At 51.9% G+C, this 21107-nt stretch overlaps 2 protein-coding genes across 5 annotated transcripts in view; one reads left to right on the top strand and one right to left on the bottom strand.

The window, feature by feature from the left end:
* Positions 1-977: 977 nt before the first annotated feature.
* On the bottom strand, positions 978-6438 carry ZNF408 (zinc finger protein 408). Its single transcript, XM_073348208.2, has 4 exons — positions 5902-6438; positions 5060-5121; positions 3993-4315; positions 978-3016 (listed from the first exon to the last, which is right to left on the bottom strand). Exons 1-4 carry the CDS (start codon positions 6253-6255, stop codon positions 1056-1058), a joined length of 2700 nt encoding a protein of 899 aa, XP_073204309.1. The 5' UTR covers positions 6256-6438; the 3' UTR covers positions 978-1055.
* A 19-nt stretch (positions 6439-6457) lies between these two features.
* ARHGAP1 (Rho GTPase activating protein 1) overlaps positions 6458-21107 on the top strand; it is a 48552-nt gene continuing 33902 nt past the window's right edge. Inside the window, exons 1-3 of one of the 4 annotated variants that reach the window (XM_073348207.2) lie at positions 6458-6587; positions 12976-13146; positions 13808-13900. In XM_073348207.2, coding sequence (XP_073204308.1) covers positions 13014-13146; positions 13808-13900 — 226 coding nt within the window. In that variant the 5' untranslated portion in view covers positions 6458-6587; positions 12976-13013. Of the gene's footprint in view, positions 6588-6716; positions 6765-12963; positions 13147-13807; positions 13901-21107 lie in introns of those variants that run through there. The other 3 variants (XM_073348204.2, XM_073348206.2, XM_073348203.2) reach the window with 3 other exon arrangements.

The raw sequence follows: 21107 nt of genomic DNA, 5'->3' as shown, positions 1-21107 counted from the left end.
TGCCGAAGGAAGTGCTGAAGCAGAGCCTGCAGGGAAGAGGTCAAGAGGGAAATCCCAGGGAGCAGCTACTGTCATGCCCTTGAATTATTATATAAGGCTAAACACAGGCAGAACACAGACCATATGGAGGAGAAGCATCTTGCCCGGGCCTCTAGTGGAGAATGGGATGGAGCTTTGCTTGATTTAATTGTAAAGAGTAATCTTTAAATCAAAAGAACTTTGTAAACCCCTTACTAACTGGCTCAGCATCTCTTCAGCTGTGCCTCATCCTACGATCACCCTAAGCGGACGAAAGGGGAAAAAATAATTGAAATAAAGCAGTGAAACTGTGGAATGAAACCAAAACAAAGAGAGGAAGGGGGGTTACAATTGATTCAATAGCTGCTTGTTTGCGCTCACCCTTGCCTTCACCACAGGTCACTACAGAGCAATGGTGCTCATCTAACCCTTAAGCAGTCTGGGGACAGGACAGCAGCGGCACTGTCTTTTGCATTAGTTATGAGTGGGATTTCCTCTGCAACGAGGTTTTCACCCCATTAGCCAGAGTGTTCCTTTCACGAGGCCCAGCACACACTCCCTATAGATTTCCAACAGAGGGGCAGCTGCCAGAGACCTGGCTTAGTGATATTTAGGGCTTGTCTACACTTAAAACACTGCAGTGGCGCAGCTGTAGCTCTTCAGTGAAGACTCTAACTATGCCAATGGGAGGGGTTCTCCCATTAATGTACGTAATCCACCTCCCTGAGAGATGGTGGCTAGGTCAACAGGAGAATTCTCCCGTCAACCTAGCGCTGACTATGCTGGATTTTTCACACCTCTGAGCGACGTAGTTACACCAACCTAATTTCCTAGTGTAAACCAGGTCTTATGTCATGCCCTCCTGACCTCGCCACAAACAGGTGCGAAGCACTGCTGGCCACTCATCCTGCTTGGTAGGGCCTGGTCTCCCAGCAACATAGACACAACACACACAAAAGTTAGAAAATAGATTTTATATTCTGTATAGATGTGGAGAAGTCAAACAGGTCAGGCACGGGTTGGGAAGAGGCTGGGTGTCAGGTCCCCGTCTCTACCTCCACCACCTCTGCTACAGCACCAAAACCGACGCCCTCCTGGATGATGACCACGTCACTGGGGGAGCCTTCGTCCTGCATGATGATACATTTGTGCTCGTGCTCAGAGATAGTGATCTCAATGATGTCATTGTTCATTTCCAGGTGCCCAGCAGGGGACGCGCTGCCCAGCATCCTGCACGCCCCGGGCTCAGGGGGGCTGCCTGGGGGCTGGTAAGTAGCAATGTAATGCCCGTTAGCAGTTATCATAAGCTCTGCTTCTTTTATTGGTGCTGGCATCTCCACTGACTGCACCATGAGCACCGTAGGCTCCTCAGTACCCCCATCCTGAGGGACCTTCCTCTTGACCCTCTTCCTTGCAGCCTTTGGCACATCCATGCCCAGCAAGACCGCAGCCTCCACCAGCTTAATGGAGTCTCTTGCCCCCTTGTGGGTGACCTTGTGGCGCTTGAGGCTCTGCAGGAGGGTGTAGCCCATGCCACAGACATCACACTTGTAAGGCATGTCCTCCAGGTGGGATTTCTGGTGCCGGCGCAGCTTGGTGGCCAGCGTGTAGGCTTTGCCACACTGCTCGCACTTGAAAGGGCGCTCGCCGGTATGGAGGCGCTCATGGGCCCGCAGCGTGTGGGGGTCCTTCAGCGCCTTGCCACATACTGTGCACAGGTGGGCCTCCCCAGTGTGGGAGATGAGGTGCCGCCGCAGCTCCGGCAGCTGGGGAAAGGCGTCCCCACAGAAACGACACTTGTAGGGCTTCTCGCCGGTGTGGAGCCGCAGGTGGCCGCGCAGGTTGCCCTGCTGCCGGAAGTCCTTGCCACAGTAGGGGCAGATGTAGGGTTTCTCCCCGGTGTGCAGGCGCATGTGGTTGCGGAGGGAGCCAGGGTTGGCCAGGTAACGCTCACAGATGGCACACTTGCAAACCTTGGGGTTGGCTAGGTTGAGCTCCTTCATGAGGTGGATCTTCCTGTGGATGCGGAGGGAGGGCCGGCGGGCGAATGTTTTGCCGCACTCCTCGCAGGCAAAGGGCCGCTCGCCGGTGTGCAGCACCTCGTGCTCCCTCAGGTCCCGCTTGGTGCCATAGGCCTTGTCGCACTGCTTGCACTGGAAGGGACGCACACCCCGATGGAAGAGCACATGGGCCTTGAAGCTCTCCTCAGAGCTGTAGCTCTTGCCACATTCAGTGCACAGGAAAGGCTTGTAGCCAGTGTGGGTGAACCTGTGTTTCTTGAGGTGGCAGAGCTGGAGGAAGGCCTTGCCGCATTCCCCACAGCGATACCTGCGCTCGCCAGCTTCATCTCCGTGTGGCAGGGACTTTTGCTGAGATACACCCAGGCTCCCAGAAGACTCCTCCTCCAGTGCAATACTGACCTCCACCTCTGGGTACTTGTCCGGCTCATCAGGATCATCAGATAGGCCCTTCTTCCTTTGCTCCAGGGGCTCCAGTTTGGAATGGTTTTTGGAAACTTGCCCCACTTTCTTGCGCGTCTCTGCACCACCTCCCTCGGAAGTGCTTGGCCTCTTGGCCTCCTGCCCAGACACCCTAGCATTGTGCGCCTGCAGGCACTGGCCCGTCAGTGCATGCACCTTGCGCGGCTTCCCAGCTAAGCGAGCGCTGAGTCGAACCCCGTTTGGGGGAGACAATGGCAGATGGAGCTTCCCACAACATGCCTCTTTTAGCTCCCCATCTGCTCTCTTGGCTTTGGGTTGGGGGTCCATCTCCTTGACTGAGTCCTCTTTGCATCTGCTGTTAGCCTTAGCTGCTGAGGTGCTCTCATGGTGCTGGTTCTCTTTCCTCTGCACCTTGGCTTCCCCAAACTCATGTCTAGGGGTCATGCTTTCCTCCTCCTTCCTGCTGTTGTCTTGCAGCCTGTGGGAACGTTTGGCTGGCTGCCTCCTGCCTTCGGCTCTAGTTTCATTCTCCATCACCTTGGAGTTATCAGGATCCCCTGCACAGACACACAACACGGGGAAAATCAACACTGGCTATTGGAGGACAACAGGCTTGTGTTGTCCGGAACAGAGAAAATGGAGAAACTCAGAGACAGACACTCCACCCTACCAAGGGACATCAAGCATCTGGCTCCTTGATGCCTCTCTCCAAACAGGGGAGGAATTTCAACCTCAACACATCCAGGCAGGACTTTGGGGAGCTGTGCCATGGCTGGTAAGGCTAGGAACTGCAACATTCTCCATTCTGCATTGCTACTTCCTGAAGTGACGTAGGGTCAGGGTATCAGTCACAGGGCCCGGGGGACTGCAGGGCCAGACTGTTGGCCACTGAGCCCCAGCTGCTAGTATGTCTTCTGGACGCCTCAAAAATGGATAGTTCTATACAAACACCAACCCAGGGGGATATTCAGAGTAGTAGGAGGAGAATACAGCTGTGATTAGAGCCATGAGGAGTTACTTCTGTGTGGTATGTAGTTACAGCCACTTCACAGACAGCAGCCCACCTGGGTATTTGACCAGCAACAAAATAGGCAACTCCCCATTACACCTCCATAATGCTCACTATGGAGATAGGCTAAATATCCCACAACCAAGGCAGAGTCTTCCTCTTTCCAAGCACACTACACAGTATCCTCCTCCCCATACCATACTACACCCTCCTCTTCTGAAAGAGCGGGGAAGGCAAGGCAGCATTACTTCCCCATTCCCAAGGGAAGGGAACTCAATCCCTACAACAATGGTGTGGGAGGAATCTCTTATTGAATTTATAGGCCCCTCCAAATTCACTCCCCCAGGGGTTCGCAATCCCTAGAGCCTGCCTTATTCTGGAACTGCACCAATGCTCCAAACTCTGAAGACACGCTGGTTAACGGGTCCCCAGAATCACGTAGTGATCTCTGCTTAACAGCGCTGTAGTCATGGCCTTTTCATAAGAGGAAAACAAGGTTTGCATGTCCTAAGAAAGGAACGTACCTGCAAAGGGTTCTGATGCATTCCCACATGGGGAGGCTCCTTCCCTTTGCACCACAGCCTCTGCCTCTGGAGTTGCTGTCTCTGTCACAGCTGCCACTGCCAGCTGCCCCTTTGGCTTCTTCTCATCAAAAACAGCTATCCCCTCCGATGCACTCTCCAGCATTCTCCTCTCCACTTGGGCAGGACCAGCTTGGGCCTCTGTAGGCCAGTACAGCAACTCGGTTCCTGCAGCGATAAGACGCCGCACTCGGATGTGGAGCCTTCCACTGATCCACACCAAAGCCACGTTTGCCTCATCATCCCCCCGGCCTCGCTTCACCAATCTGCAAGACACCAAGCTCAATGTCAGCACCCACCGGGGCACATGGAGATCTTATTGCCTTCAGTGGGAGCTCCAAGCTCTGAAGGATCAAACTTTAGCCAACTGAGAAGAGTCCTCCTAGGAAATAAGCCCTTTAACTGGCTAAAAGAGGCCCCCAATGTCTTGATAAGAACACGTTCTGAATTCTTGGGCTGCATGTAGCTACAAACTAGCTCCAGAATAAAGCTCTCTCTGACTCCTTAAAACACCCTTCACTATCCCAGGTCTCTCTGTCACTTTAAACTTTCCAGATAGGTCACTTGGAGGCCCTCCTACAGAAACAAACTTTCTCCACAAAGAGAGCCAAGAATCTGTCATTCCCCTTACATACAAAAGGAAAGAGTGAGATCATATTTACACAGCATTTTTCATCCCAAAGAAACCCTTATGCAGCCAGGGAGTATTTCACCCACCCCTGAAATGCAGCCAACTGTGGGGTAGAACATGGAAGATGGCACCTTCCAGTAACGCAACATTCCACTAGGGCACAGAACCAATAACTGAAAAATACCCCATGATGAGTGATCGACACCATATTCTGAAGCACCTGGGCTATTTCTTGGAAGTCTGCCATCCATGTATTGGCCAAGCCTGACACTGCCTAGTGAGACCACCCCACAGTGTTACAGTGGCTATAGATTCTCTCTTTACACTTACAGTATGTCCCAAAGGAAACCCCCATGTTGTTTCATATACAGCTACTCACTTCCTCCAGCTGGGGCTCCTCTCACAAATGGATTCATCACTGCAGCAGCCAGACTGAATTGCCTGAAAAACAAAATGAATTCAGAACAGACGTACAAGTTCGGTGTCTGCCCCTTAATTGGGAGCTGGCTGATGCACCTGGCACTTCCTGTAATCAGTCTCCATCCTGATCATCACTACAAAAGTTTTTTTTTTCTCCTGCTAATAGCCTATCTTAATTGATTGGTCTTGTTAAGAGTTGGTTTAGCAACCCCCATTTTTTCCATGTTCTCTGTAAATCTATCTATCTATCTTCCTACTGTATTTTCTACTGCATGCATCTGATGAAGTGGGCTTTAGCCCATGAAAGCTTATGCTCAAATAAATTTGCTAGTCTCTAAGGTACCACAAGTACCCCTCATTCTTCCTGCTGATACAGACTAACACTGCTACCACTCTGAAACCTATAGTGACTCAGGCACTCAGATCCCATAGTGATGGGCAGACAATCAGGACCCGAATAAAAGTGAGACCTGATACCTAGTGTTGGGTGCTTGCAGACTTCCCCTGCCACACTGGAAATGCCGAGGCAAGTGCCGCACATGGGAGCCAGGCACTGGGCAGTAGAGAACAAAGAGCTTCAGCAGACGGTACAGAGCTGGACACCTGGGTTCTCGAGCATGGCAGAGCCAGGCTTTGCACCTGGCTGGGACCTTAGTCTCTCCCCCTTCCCCTTCTTTCATGATAAGCCTCTGTGGTGGACAGGGAGTCCTGCCGCCCCCACTCAGCTGGGTGCTACTGGCTTGCCCGCGAGCTGGAGCTGCTCCGGGGCTTGCTTGTCAGGCCCCCCCGGCCCAACCGTACCTCCGAGGGCGCTCTCTCTGCCGCACAGCCCAGCTCCTCCTCCGCCCGCGGCCCGAGGAGCGCTCCCGGCGGCAGGGCTCTCCCCACGCACCAGACGCCCATGCCCGGTTCCTGGGCGAGGGAGGGCCCCAGGGCCAGTCCCGGAGGGAGGCTCCGCAGGGCTCCGCAGGACGCGCCCGGCTGCGCGGGCAGGTCTCGGATCCGCCCCGGGTGGCCGCGGACGGGGCGCTGCTCACGGCCTGCGGGGCGACAGGGGAGCGACGGCGTTACACGGGGGGCGCAGGCCCCGGGGCACGCTCCCGCCGGGCGCCCGCTCGCAGCCCCCACTTTCCCGGCCAGCTGGCTCCGCTCCATGCCGGCCCGGGGCGGAGGCTCCGGCTCCGCGACCCCCGGCCGGATCCTGCCGCCGCACGGCAGAGGCGCGCGCCGACCCGGTTCCGGTCGGGAGCGGCCGGAGCCGAGAACAGGGTCCCCGCTGCCGGCTGCCCCGTTGGGGGTGGAACCATCCGCAGAGCCAGCGGCCGCGTCCGGACGACTTTCGCTCGGACCCAGAAGGCGCCAGGGACCGGAAGTGGAGAATGGGGGCGGGCCGCTGTTTCCATGGAGAGGGGAATCCCTCTTCCGGTTCGGAGGCGGATGTTTGTGAGCGGGTTTGACAGGCGGGACCCTCTGGGAGCGGGCGACGGGTGAGGGCGGCGAAAGCGGCGGTCGCGGTGTCGGGTGGGGGTCGGTATTTCGGGGCGACGCCGGCCTGCGGGGCTCGGGTCCAGGCGGCGAGCGCGGCCTGGCGGTCGGAGCGGGCCACTGGCCGCCCGGACTCTCGGGTTCTCCCCGTGGCTTGGGCCGGGGCCGCGCTGCCCGCGGTCAGTGGCGCGGTGTCGGGGCGGGGGATGAGAGGATCGCGGTTCTCGCTCCCCGCGCGGGGAGACGGGGGGTCAGGGGGCTGACGCCTGCCAAGCAGCCGGCGAGGGGGAGCGGCGCGGAGATGCCGAGGGGTTGATGATGATGATGATGGCGGGGCTGTCGATAGGTAGATTGGGGGTAGGAGGGTGGGGGATGCCTGTGTCTTGGAAGGGGCTTGACTGAGGAGCCCGGGTTGCTCGGGGAGAACTGGGCCGTGTGTGGGGCTTGGCAGGCCGGGAGTCCAGCTACGGAGCTGTCTGCTAGTTTTCTTTTTAAAAATAAGAAAATTCCCAGACAAAAAAGTTGTTCACGCTGCAAATAGAGATCCCCCTAGTTTGCATTTCTAGTCTTAGCATGTCTTGTTTTATATATATTAAACAACGTTTAGAAGTTCGGCAGGTTTGGCAGTAAGCGGTCAGCTCCAAGCAGAAACCACTCTTTGTACCCTTTGGATGGGGTGTACTCAAAATATGCACTGGGCACCGCTTTTTTAGAGGGACGAGACCAGAAAATTATTTTTCTATCGTTCCTTTGGCTACTCAGACATTGTGCGTTTCTCTGGCTTCCTTTCCCTTTCAAAGTTTAAGTGTCAAGGCGTCCTTTCTAGAACACCACTCCCACTTGAGGAAAGCTGTAAATAGGGTTGGGAAGAGCAGGGTTAGAGCCTAGCCCTGTGGGTTTGTATTGGAAGAGGGTGGAGAGTGCATACAGAATGGGAGCAGAACTAGTTCAGATAAGGCAATCCACACTTACAACGCTCAGGGCCCCAAGGCTGGCTAATGCCCAGGTTTACAGTGCTAAAGGGAATACAAGGCCTTTGAATGGATCATTTATGAACTCTTGGATTCAGGAGAGTTTCCTGAGGCTTGGGCAGTGATAGACCAAAACCCACTATGTAACAGCTAGGATGCAAGCAGGTGAGTGTAGACCAGTGAGCCTAGAGGGCAGAAGAAGTTCTAGAACCCCAGTCTGATGGCGGGGGAGTCAGACAGGCTGGGTAGGGGAGTTCAGGTTTAGTGCTGGAGCTCTGTAAGTAGAAGACTGTTTCTCTGTAGGAAGAAGCAAAGATCAGGAACTATAATATGCTTCAGTTTTCCCCAAAGTATTTGTCAAAGATCCACATTCACAATTAACATTTGGGACATTAGATAGACTAGGGCATTGGGGAGACAAAAGGAGATTAAGGGACCCTGCGAGGGAAATGTCTTTTCTTGGACAGGTCCCCCATAGGTCACTTTATACTGTTGTTCATATCATATATGGGATTTGAAAACTGGGGATCAAATGCAACCCTGGATCAGGCTGCTCTGTTGAAATCGGTGAAGATACACTGCCTTCTGTCATGATGAATTTGGAACATAGGCGTTGTCATATTGAAGCAGAGCCAAGGTCCATTTAGTCCAATATTCTGTCTCCAGCAGTGGCCAGGACTAAATGCTTCAGATGCAAATGTAAGAACTCTGCCGTAGGCAGATGTGGTACAATATCCACCTTCTCTCCCCCCCCGCCCAATTAGGTCTCATCCTGAACTCTAATGGTTAGATTTTTCTTAAGCTGTGAAGCATGAGGTTTAATATCCTTCCCAAATTTTTGTTAGCATTAACAGTTAAAATTCCTGATATTCTTGTTTTTCATATAAATGTCCAGTCCCTTTTTGAATCTTGCTGTCTGAATCTTTAGTTTGGCTCAAGGTATCCAGGTTTGCAGAGGAGGCTGAGCTACAAGGGGGTATGCCAGAAGGAACTGGGTTTGTGGCTGGCAAGAAAGATATGTTGCCGTTTCGAGATTGTCACATGACTCCAGTTCCTTAGAAATTCAGCAAAACGCCTTGTGTGGTGGGTGGGGCCAGAGGAGAACAGATAAGCAACCTGTGCAGCTTGTGGTGGGACTCCAAGGGAGAAACCTGAGCTCCGCTTTTCTACTTTCTTCCTGGATCTCTGCTAGGTTACAGGTTGTCTGCCACACTCCCCTGATCGTGATCGCTAGTTGGGTAGGTTTGCAGTGGCTACGGTGCCTGGCTTTTGGCAAAGCATTTGAGGTTGGAAATGGAATTCCATTAGATTCAGCTTTTACTGAAGCACTGGAGAACCAAGGTGTAGCAACAAGAAGCAGTGTATCCATATCGAGTTAGCGGGGTCATTAATGACCTGGAAGAAGGAAGTTTGGCTCTTGATGTCTCTCTCTCAGGGTGATACCTCTGCAGGTGCAGCCAGCTGAGACATTTGAGCTAACAGCTCCCAAACTTCGGGGGTGGGGTGGGGTTGGGCAGGATATTGTCACTGGAGGTTGGGCATTGTGGATTCTGGAACTCATGCTTGCAGTGCCTGAGTTGGTTGGTTTCAAGGCATATCTGTTTTTCCAGGCTCTTTCTGAGAGACTGGGTTAGTGCAGTGGTGAGTTATAAGTCCTGGTGTGCTCAATGGGCTTTGAGGGTGGTGTTGATGCTGAACTGGGTAAAAAAAAAATCTGTGTATATTTGTATAAAAATTGGTAACATCTGAGGCCAAAGTAATGGGTTAGGGACCTTCTCTAACTTGTAAGGCAAAATAATTATGTGTGCAGCAGACGCTAAACTGGCGGAAGCTGCGAGCAAGGACAGAGAAATAACTCAAAGGGCCCTAGAATTTTTATCCATGTTGGGTCTGGCAGTTGCTGATTAATATGAGAAGTGATTGAGGAAGGGGAATTGCTTCTTTGCTTGATGATATATTTCTTCTTTAATGTATTTAAATATATGTCAAAGGCAGTTGGCGATGCGGATGAGCGTTCTTTGGTGTAGAGTATTACGTCTAAATAAATAATGCAGATGGGAGGAAAATGACCAAACCCCAGACTCAGTTGGAGGAGGAAGCCTGGGGAGCAAAAATAGCTGAGAACCTGGTGCGGGAGGCAGCAAATGAGACAAGTTCATGATGTAATAGTGCTGCAAAAAAGTCTGTGTCAGTTAGAGGCTACGTGTGCAGAGACTTCATATGAACAGAGAGGATTTATTCCTTGGGGAGACCCCATGGGGATCCTGCATTAAGTTCTGGGCTCCTCAGTCCCAGAGCCCTCCCATTCCAAAGCAAGGAGAGGGGTGGGGCGCACTGCTTTGGGAAGACATCCCTTGGGGTACTGCACTCAGCTCTGGGTACCTAAGTATTGGAAGGGATCCTGAAAAGCTTCTTAGAAATTCTCAGGGGCAAGAGGGACTAACTCACAAAGAGGTGATGCAAGCTCAATCTGCTACTCCTTGCATATGCATGGCACGGGTTTCTCTGTCATGTGGAGCCTGAACCCACTCTCAGGATTTGGGGAGCTGCCTGCATGTGTAAGGGGCTGGGAAGTTCAACCTCTGGAGCGAAGGCTGGGGAGGAAACATCTTCTTGGGTGGAAACATCAGGTGTCACACAGGGCACTGAGGCACTCTTTTACTGCAGAACTATAAGGAACCTGGAGACTAGTGCACTCTATGCCACGTGGTGCCAGCATTGGAGACCCTACCAGTGAGAGGAGCCTGCTAATGTGGAATCCACTTGATGCTGGCTTTTAAACCAATAACTTGGGCCTCTGGCTCAGTACTGCAAGCTGTTCCTGAAGCCAGGCTGTGGCACTTCCTGTGGTGAGGACTAAGGGAACCCAACTCCATGCTGCCCCTGGGCCAGCACCACCTCTGCCTGGTAGAATTTGGACTTAGTCCCTAAGCACTTCAGGACACTGCTTTGCAAGCTGCTGCTGGTGAGCAGCAATGACAGTCAGATGTAGAGGACTCCTATCAAAGGCTTCCCACTGATCGAGGGGGTGGCAGCAGTTAAGACTGAACCTGAATTCCCTCCATTCCTATTGAAGTTGCTGTGTGTTAAGACAGCACCTTGCAGGAATCTAGGGTCTGAGATGGGACCAGCTAAGGACAGTTTGCATGCAACCTCCAGGGTTATCAGACTTCACATCTGAGTGTCTGCTGGATTATTGGGGAAATTATACTGGTGCTGGGGATTCTATAATCAGACTAAATCACTGCAAATACTGGCTACAGTTGCCATAGAAACTGAATCTGTTGTTGCTAGGTGTGGGGAGCTGGTTGTCACTTGGCTACAGCTGCTGCATAATTCCAACATTAGCTCATGGTCCAGAGGAGCGTAGTGTCCTGCTCCATGACCCTACTGAGATCCAAGAGAAGTTCAGGCAGCTCTTCTAGCTCTCAGGAGGGGGGCAGGGAACAGTTTTGCTTGGCTCTCTAGCTGACTGCAGATCTGTCAGGCCCTGCATAGTTTCTGATTTGCCTCGAAGATCCTCTGCCCATATATGTCTGTCTCACTGTGGTTATGGGAATCTGACTTGACTTGAAATAACTCCCAGACATCCGGGAGCCAAGGACGAGTTAAAGATTGTGTCTGAGTTGCTGGGGAAGAGATAAGGAAGGGTCAGAGCCCCCAGCACCTCCTACCAAAGGGAGGGGACAAACTCTCAAAGTTCTAACTAATGCTCTGGCAAAATCCCCACCCCAAACCTGGCAATTGGTGTAGCCCCAAGCATATGAGCAAGACTCTCTAGAGTTTGGAATGTCACCCTGATCACACTAACTGTTCATAGGCTCCTTGCATTCTTGGATCTCACAAGCAGCTATAGGAACTCAGAATTCGAAACACCAAGCTACTCCACCTTCCTGCACTCCAGGAAAAAGCCACTTTGGGTCTAGAACCATAGCTTCCTTAGTTAGTTAGTTAGTTCCTTTGTTAGTTTTCAGGCAAGACCATGTGTTCTGCTGCTGTTTAGTTCCCAGTCACTGCAGTCCTCTTCTGGGCATTCACACGCAAACAAGACTCTGTCCCATCCCAGAGCCCTTCCTTCTACAGCCTGCACATGCCTGCGTTCCCCTCTGAACTACTCCCAGGATGCGTGCATCCCTGTGAATGACAGATGCCTCACTGGCTGCAGCACTACAAAGCCACCTCAGCCCCCACCCGTGGCCTTAACAGTGGTGTCATCATTGGCCTTATTTCGTTATAGCTCCCTTTGGGATGCAGCCTGCTGGCTGCAAAGTTCCCATCTTCATGGTCCTGCTAATATTAGTTCCTGAGAGCAGGGTCTATACCTCGGTCCCATCCATCAGCCTCCTGCATATCACCAGGGCATCAGCATTAAACTCAATCAGCTGTTTCTTAGAGGGCTCCCTTAAGAAATGGGAACCTCCTGAAGATCTGCTGCTTTAGTTCAGTTTTGGGGTCGCACCCACATTTTACCACAGGTGAGATTGAGGAAAAACTCTCAGCAGCAGCGAATGAATCTCATGCCCTGGAATCTCTAAACTCCCTAGCCTCCTCAGTGTCGTGGCACAGCTTATGCAGTGCTGCCTGCATCGGGTTATTGTGCTATGGAAATAACATGGGGTGTATCCTAGCCTCTTGCCCTATGTGTTGGGATGGGAGAGAAGGATTTTGCTATTGTGATGCTAAACTGAGAATGCTTGTGGGGGGGCAAAGGGGGTTGGCGTTCTCCCTGCATTTTAGTCCAGTCAGTGAAATTTTGCTAGAGATGCGTCAAGCTGTCCCCAACAGGATTTTGTTTCTAATGCACTGAAGCACCCATGTGTGCCAGTGCAGATAACTGTTAAGAGCCCCCTGACCCTCCCTGATAGCTGGGGGATATGAAATCTGGGAAAGCTTCCAGAGCAGAGCCCTGCTGTGCAAGCAGCTGGGCCCAATGCCAGCTCCACTGGGGCAGGAAGGGGCGTGTTGTGTGGAAATAATGGCTGGTACAGTCAGTGTGTCAGGCAGGGACTGGGATAGCCTGTTATCTTCCCTTGTATCTCAGTGTCTCTCCCAAATTGAGTTCTCTGGGAGGGAGAACCATCAGGCCACAGCTGGGCTCAGGGCAGAGACTCACTGGAAGGGTTAGCTAGGGCTCTTTCCCCCTCCCAACAGGAGGTAGAAGGGAAGGGTCTGCTGTTCAGGGTGCCCATTGCTGCAAGTAGAAGGGGTATCTGGGTGGGCTTTGGGGGAGAGAAAGTTTCTGGGTAGGGTAAAGTGTGAGCAGTCTTTGGGGAAGTCAGGAAAAGGGGTAAGAAGTCAGTGGATGGGCTGAGTGTGGAGGGGAGGGGAAGGAAAGGGAGAGCCTCTGGATAGGCTGTGAGAGTGGAGTTGTGTGATCTGTATGTGTCTGACTTAAGAATCTCTGTAGTTTTCCTTCTAGGCTCTTCGGGCAAGCAGCTGAGTTTGGGGGCCATAGCCATGGACCCACTCTCGGAGTTGCAGGATGACCTGACCCTGGAGGACACCAACCAGTCCCTGAGCCAGCTCAAACTGGCTTCCTTCGATGATAAGAACTGGCCAGCAGATGAAGTGCCTGTTTTTCCCAAGTCAGGTGGGCATCTCTGCTGGGGCCAGCAGACATTTGGGTGCAGGGCTGACTTTGAGGCCAAGAGGTATTCCAGGACACCTTGTGCCTTGGCCTGTTGCAGGGAACTGTGACCCTCTCACACTCTAACTCAGTCCCATCTGGGATGTGAGGGTTGGGAAATGGAGATGTGTGAATTGTTTTGTGCCCGAAGCCCACAGTGTAGTACCTGGCTGGGCTCTTGCAGGCTCTGATACCCAGAGAGACCAGGTGATTTGGCAAAGCATGCAGGGTAGGCAGCAGGGTATGTGCAGAAGCACCTGTGCTGTGAGCAGCCCTGACAATACCCTTGGCTCCTTTCCTCTCATACATGTTGGGTGAATTTCCATGCTCAGGAGAGTCCTGAGCAGAAACTGACTGACTAGACACTGTTCTGAGTTGTGGGGTTTGGGACACGCACAGTTGCCTTCCAGGGACAAGGCTGAGACTTGACAAAACTTGCTTGTCCTGTGACAAAATCAAGATTTCAAAACAGGTGTTCAGGAAGGCCAGGCTAGTACATTAACTTCTCCCCGTGTCACTGAGCCTCCGGTTCTCATCCCTGTGTTTCCAGGCCCCTCCCAGAGCTGCTCCAGGTCCGTTTCTGCTTTCATGCTAATTGCTGGTTTCCTGTTTTTTTTGTGTGCAGAGGACACCAACTGCTCCCCTGAGCCCATCACTCACCTGCGCTGGGATGATCCATACTACGATATTGCTAGGCACCAGATCGTGGAAGTAGCAGGTAATGACCCACTCTCCCCACTCCTTCCAGTGTTGCCTCTTCAGTGGGATCAGATGTGGGCTTGTTAATTGGAGTGGAAAGGGGCCCGCCCTGTGCCAACCACCAGTGGCAGACAACAGGGACAGCTGACATTTTCGGGGATGGGAGCCCCAAACCTTTGGGATGTCTGTGGCAGTTCTTATTTTCCATTGTTCTCGGTTTGACTCAGATTAATTCCCAGATCTCACTGTCTCTGAAGTGATTAGAGTGAGGACTGGTCACTTCTGCTTAGGTGCATTCATTGGAGCCCCACCATGTCCCAAGGCATGCTGCAGCACCTTCTAGCTGATTATACCAGAATTGCCACCTCCCCCTGGTTCTTCAGGGCGGTAGCTAATATCTAAGTTGTCTGAGAAATTGGCACATTAACTGGTGGGGGACCATGCAGTTTGCATAGTCAAAGCTTGTGGCCTTTACTGTAGCTGGACTGTGGGGACAGCCTTTGCTGGATGTGTCTGCTACAGGGAGCAGATGGGAAAGGGTTAACATTGTTGCTACTTCAGTGACAATTAGGCTGCAGCACTAACATTCCTGATTCCCTCCCTGTTTCACAAACATCCTTTAAAATATATTAACTCTTGGAGCACTGCAAACACCCTATGCCAGTTACAGCTGAGACCTGTGACTGGAATTTTTAGAAGGTGCTGGGAGTGGGGATACAGGTCAGGATTTTGCTCTGGAACTATTTCCAGCTTGCCCAGCTCTCTTGCTGCCAGAAACCCTCCCCAGTCCCCCACAACTTGATTCTCCCACTTCTTCAGCTTGCATTATCCATGCACCCCTCCACTAGCCCTGCACCCTGGTTTGTGTTCCACGAGTGAAGAGAAATCTTGGGCGGAGGGGAGGAGGAAAGAATCCCAGGCTTATCAGATCTCATGGTGAAATGAAAGTTGCACTGGTATAATCCCCTTCTCTGGGTGGTTTGGGACATTTGGCTGGAATATGGCTCCTTTCTCCACTTCAGTGATGCCACTCCAGCTTTTTGGACATTATCACTATTGTTGTGTGTCCCTAAAACTATGGCTTTTTCCAGGCTACTTTGTGTCTAGAGAGCCTTGGGCGCTCAAGATTAGTGCAATAATTCAGTCCCTGGCCAAAGGGTCTCTAAGGGTATGTCTACACTGTGATAAAAGATCCACAGCACAGCCGCAGCTGGCCTGGGTCAGTTGATGTGGGCTCAGGCTGCGGGGCTATAAAATTTCAGAATAGGTGTTCAGGCTCAGGCTGGAGCCTGTTCTCTGAGACCTTGCTAGGGAGGAGGATCCCAGAGCCCAGGCTACACCCTGAGCCCAACATCTGCACTACAGTTCTATAGCCCTGTAGCCTGACCTCCACAAGCCCAAGTCAGCTGACATGGGCCAGCCACGTGTATTTTATTGTAGTGTAGACATACCCATACATTCTTGTCCACAGTGTACTGGTTTGCCAGATTCCTGATCCTGCTTCCAGGGTTAAAATTCCCAGCATTATAGTTGTCCCAGATCACCACCCTGTTCTCCATAATGCTGTGGTTGGGTTGGAGGAGTGCAGGTTTGTGCCATTTAATGCTTCAGTGACAGAAACTCAGATATTTGCTCAGGCAGGTGTTTCTAAACACCAGGAATTTAAGAGTTAAATGACACTCTCATTCACCTCAGACAAAGCCCACAGTGCTTAACGGAGTGGTTAGATCAGAACCAACAAGAACCACGGAGTGATGGGCCCAAACCTAGGATGTCCTCTGCCATGTGTTGTGTGCTGATATAATCTCCAGTGTTTCTGTAGAGCTTTTATCCCAAGGGATCCCAAGCTTTTATCCCAAAATGCATGAATAGGCATCACTGAAATCCAGCCAGCTCAGAGGCGGGGCACAACAACTCTACATAACTGTGTAGGGTACAAAGTGAAAAATTCCATATCTTACTGAAATGGTAGGTGGGATTTCAGGAGGTTCTCATCTGGCAGGATGGCTGACTGGAATGTGCGCTGGGATTGTGGAAGAAATCTCCTCCCCCACTATTGGGGTAATTTTTATCCATCGTAATTTCTAACTGCCCGTCCCTGTGATCTTTGTGTGGTTGGAAAGCCTTCCTCTGAAGCCTGTGCCAGTGACTGCTGTTGGAGTTGGGTTGCTGATGGCCTGCTACATTTGTCTAGTTCCTGTGTTCTGTGATCATCTCAAGTCCAACTTGGAGGGCATTGACTTGCCTTATTCCAGGCTGGTGATTTCCTCCCCCTGCAAATAGTTCTCTGCTTGCCACTCTCTCACCCAGCAACCGTGTGCCCTGGGCATGCTCAGTGCCTGCCACTCAGCTTTGAATGCCATCAGCTGATATCTTGGAACTATGTTGAGTAGATTCAGAGCTGATCGCTGAAGACCCAGGAAACGCAGTGTGACTCCCTGTGTTTCTAGGTTCCAGGAGGGAGACCACAGCAGTTGCAGAACCAGTCTATGAATGGAAGGCGGGCAGGCTAGTGCTCCGTTCAAGGGGAGATGGCTACAGATATCACTACACCCACCAGCAGAGATGGCACGAATTAGCTTGCTGTTGGCAATTTCAGTGGAGAGGCCCAGGACTGAATGTAGCATGGAAACGGGATTCCCTGTTGACCCCTAAAAGGGGGACAGGTCTCTTTAGGGCTGGGCTGAAGCACGTTGGCAGCTGCTGGTGGGGGAAAGATCACCCTGCTCCTGCCCAGGCTGAACTTGTTCTGAGAATGGAGGCCCTAAGCCAGGGGCGGGCCCGAGGGCCACATCTGGGTATGGAAATTGTATGGTGGGCCACAAATGCTCACGAAATTGGGAGTTGGAGTGCGGGAGGGGGTGAGGGCTCTGGCTGGGGGTGCGGGCCCTGGGGTGGGGCCAGAAATGAGGAGTTCAGAGTACGGGAGGGGGCTCAGGGCTGGGGCAGGGGGTTGGGATGTGGGAGGGGTTGAGAGCTCCAGCTGGAGGTGCAGGCTCTGTAGTGGAGCCTGGGATGAGGGTTTTGGGGTGCAGGAGGGAGCTGTGGGCTGGGCATGGAGCAGAGGGGTTCAGCGTATGGGAGGGGGCTGTGGGCTGAGGCAAGGGGTTGGGGTGTGGGAGGGGGTATGGGCTCTGTGCTGGGGGGCGGTTTTCCAGGGTGGGGACAGAAATGAGGGGTTCAGGGTGTGGGAGGGGGCTCTGGGCTGGGTCAGGAGGTTGGGATGCGGGGGATGGGGTTCTGGGCTGGGGCTGAGGGGTTTGGAGTGTGGGAGGGTGCTCCAGGCTCAGGGCGGGGGTATGAGGGCTCCAGCCGGGTGTGCGGGGGAGGGGGTGGGGCTGAGGATGAGGGGTTTGGGGTGCAGGAGGGCGCTCCAGGCTGGGACCGAGGGGTTTGGAGGGCAGGAGGGGGATCAGGGTTGGGGTAGGGGGTTGGGGCGTGGGAGGAGGTCAGGGGTTCGGGCTCCAGGTGGCACTTACCTCAAGCAGCTCCCGGAAGCAGTAGCATGTCTCCCCTCTGGCTTCTAGGTGGAGGCGCAGCACTGGCCAGGTGGCTCTGTGCACTGCCCCATCCGCAGGCGCTGCCCCTGCAGCTCCCGTTGGGCACAGTTCCTGGCCAATAGGAGCTGTAGAGCTGGCGCTTGGGGTGGGGACAGCATGTGGAGCCCCCTGGCTGCTCCTACTTGTAGGAGCCGGAGGGGGGACATGCTGCTGCTTCCAGGAGCCGTGCGGAGCCACAGCATGTGCGGAGCAGGGCAAGCCTCCCATGCCGCTCCCTAGCGGGAGCTCGAGGATCAGATTAAAAGGTCTGATGGGCCGGTTGCGGCCTGTGGGCCATAGTTTGCCTACCCCTGCTCTAGATCACCAGAGATGTCAGTCTGGGATGCTTCACCAGCAACCAGTTTTTCAGAACTGATGACACCCTTCCCAGCAGTGGGGAGTTGGCAGTGCAGCTCCCGTTAGCAAGTTAATGGAGATGTAGTCCAGAGGCTCCCTGACGTGTTCAGCTCCTGGCAGCAGGCACTGTTGCTCAGAGGGGCTGCCTGAGTCACACTCTGGGCTCCGTGACAAGGCTGTTTATTTAGCCTCTTAGTCAATTATTAATAAAGTAACTGAAACAATATTCAACATGTCAAACCACAGCCCAGACCTTGGAATCACAGGGTCACATTCCCAGGACATGTTTAATCCAGGAGGGTCTAAACTGGTGCTGTGGGAGCAGGGCCCCCATTAATGGTGGAGAGCACATGGTGTCAGTGCTGGAAAGAAGCACTAAGGGAATTTCTTACAGACTAGGAAGAAACTGATTAGAAAATAGTCTTTGGCCTCCAAAACCTGGAGAACTAATGCTGAGCTGCCTTTGGCTCACTAGACAAGCTGCTGATCTGCACTTAAACCTTCTCCATGCAGTGACAGCTCACTATGGCCAGCCCCTGCCTCATTTCTCTTGTAATCATTACCAAAGGGTTGCAGAGATAGAGGTTTTGCCCATCCTGCTGCTTCAATAGATTCCTTCTGTGGCTTTGCTTAGCCATCCATGCCCTGTCCTGCACATCAGGGCAGAGGGCATGTGGCTAATTCTGTCCATCTTTTCCTGAAGAGCATTCTGGGGCACTATTCTGAGACATTTCAAGGAAATAGAAGCAGGAGGCTGGTTCTCATCCTCAGGCTGAGCTTGTTGCATCCAGGGCTGTCATGTGAGATTAGCACAGAGGTTCCTTGTTGATGGAAGGATGCATAATGTTTGTACAACACAGTTTAATATTATAAAAACAATTAATGCTACTCAAAAATTGGGACAATCATTATCTTGCTGGTACTAATTTGTGATCCAGGTTGTCCTGTGGAGTCCCAAGCTGTCTGGGCCCTAAGGGGAAGGATTTGAACTCTAAGAAGTGTGGAGTAGAACTGGTTGGAAAATAGTCTTTTGATGGTTGTTCTCCACTGCTCCCCCTGGAAATTTTGGCTTTTCGGTGAAATATCAAAAACCAAAATATTTTGATCCACAGTGATTCCAAGTTTCCCCATGAGAGTTGTACTTGAGGGACAGTATGCTCCCATTCTCCTCTGTGGGTCATGCTCTCTGGAAGGAATATGTCTTCTCCTTTGATGCACCGTTTCACCCTCCTTGATAAAGCAAGGATATGTGTTTGAGGAGTCCCTGGCTGTAGTGCATCATGGGAGATGTAGTTCTGCTAGAGAGCCTAGCTCAGAGAGAGGAATAGAGGTGTAAGGCATCTGACTACAAATCCCATGAGGCATTGTGGCACCCTTTTGAATCAGAATATTTTAGATTTTGGCTAAATTATTTTGTTTTCTGGATGTTTAATTTTTTTTGATGAAACATTGACATTTTCCATGGAAAACAAACATATATTTTGTGAAAAAAACTGTTTCTTCAAATTTTGTTTGTCAGATTTGTTGACAGAATTTTTGACCAGGCCAAGGGTAGAGATCTCTGGTGCATCCTGTGTGCATTTCTTGTTTGTGGGTTCCTCTTCTTCTTGGCAGTGGAATTACTGCTCTGTAGCAGTTAAACTCCTTTTGCAGAAACTCGTGCAAAGGCTGCTCAGCACCTCAGCAACAACTTCTGCAATGTGAGATTTGTGAGAAACCACAACATGCAACATCTGGAGAAAAGCCTGCTAGCCCATGCTCTGAGGGCCTTGTTGGAACCACTCCAGACTCAGGCTCACCCCGGGCCTCCTCTCCAGAGATCTGTATTTTGTTAGTAACGTCTAAAAGTTTTAGTAGTCATTTCTGACACCTTGGGATCAAAGCCAAACTGCGGTACAGTATAATCCTGACCCCAAATCACAGATGAGATTAGCAAACGTGGCTAATGGTTAGGGGCCATTAAAATTGGTGAGAGTAGGATCCAGAGAATGCAAATCCCACTGGAATTTGGGGAAAGCAAAGAATCTTAGAGCTGCTATAAGGCAGTGAATTTCCACTGATCCTCCTGCCCAGTGGGACTGCATTCCAGAGCCCAGGTAATGGTGAAGGAGACAAGGGAGCTGCCTTTACCCCTTTAGTGCCTGTCTCTCAAACCTGCAGCTGTGAGATGCATTATAATCTCTGCTTTCCCCCAAATAATTGGCTTCCCCTCACCTGGCACAGGGAAATTAGAAACCAGTATGTGATCTCCTGTGAATAATCTGTAGCCCCTGTCCAATAGGCCCCTTCCCAATCCCTGAAATTTGACGCTTGTTTCTGTTTGTTATGCATGAGAAGCAGTAGATTTCAAGCACTTATTGGTAGCTTTTTGGGCTGCCCTGGCAGAACAGGCCTTGTGTTGATGTGTAGCACAGCCTGCTGTAGCAGTGGAGAGCTGCCATCTCTGCAAAGGGAGAGGAATTCCAGTCCTCCTGCAGGCATGGCAAAAGGCAGAGTATTGGGTGTTGCTATATCTTACTGTGTTGTACTTTGATGACAGATCCAGGGGCGACATTGACTCTATCTGACTTTTGAACACATCTCTGAGTTCTTGCAGCTGCCATTTCAAGGGGTTACTAGAGTAAAGGCAGTGACTGTCTGCAGAGCTTGCACTGGAGCTGTGTGTTGCAATGGGTTGTGCTGGTGAAGAGCTGTGCTCAGCAGGGCCCCTGCGCTGCCTTCCCTCAGAGATAACACTGGTCCTTTCCCCTTTAGTGCAATGTGTTTTCATTGCTCTTATTTGGACAGGAATCCCTTCCCGTCTGCACTCAGTTGTATTTATCTGCTGGCTTTGGTGACATTCCTTTGGGACATTGACATGGTGCAAATAATTGATATTTGTGATGTGCCGAGGAAGGCCTGTTTCCTGCCCCAAAATTTGACGTGTGACTGTGGCATGTGAGGTTGAGAGGATGGGGTGGCTTCTAAGGGTAGCTGTGCTCTGGCCAACCCCCTAATGCAGGCTTAGTATCCGTGTTGGAACCTGCCCTCTGAACAAGAGAAATGGAAATGGGTGGGAGTGGCATGGGATCTTTCAGAGATACAGATCCCCACCTAGGGGTATGTCTACACTACGAAATTAGGTCGAATTTATAGAAGTCGGTTTTTTAGAAATCGGTTTTATATATTCGAGTGTGTGTGTCCCCACAAAAAATGCTCTAAGTGCATTAAGTGAATTAACTCGGCGGAGTGCTTCCACAGTACCGAGGCAAGCGTCGACTTCCGGAGTGTTGCACTGTGGGTAACTATCCCACAGTTCCCGCAGTCTGTGCTGCCCATTGGAATTCTGGG

This window comes from Lepidochelys kempii, chromosome 6 (genome assembly GCF_965140285.1).
Source record: "Lepidochelys kempii isolate rLepKem1 chromosome 6, rLepKem1.hap1, whole genome shotgun sequence".
Taxonomy (NCBI): Eukaryota; Metazoa; Chordata; order Testudines; family Cheloniidae; genus Lepidochelys; species Lepidochelys kempii.
This window is presented reverse-complemented; position numbering and strand designations above follow the sequence as displayed.

What these genes read in the sequence shown, in the direction of transcription:
- ZNF408 (XM_073348208.2), bottom strand. Translation starts at nt 6,255, where the DNA reads ATGGAGCGGAGCCAGCTGGCCGGGAAAGTGGGGGCTGCGAGCGGGCGC. An exon ending in AGGAGCCCCAGCTGGAGGAA is followed by an intron (nt 4,316 to 5,059) that starts GTGAGTAGCTGT and finishes GGTGTCTTGCAG; the next exon opens with ATTGGTGAAGCGAGGCCGGG. An exon ending in TGCATCAGAACCCTTTGCAG is followed by an intron (nt 3,017 to 3,992) that starts GTACGTTCCTTT and finishes GTGTCTGTGCAG; the next exon opens with GGGATCCTGATAACTCCAAG.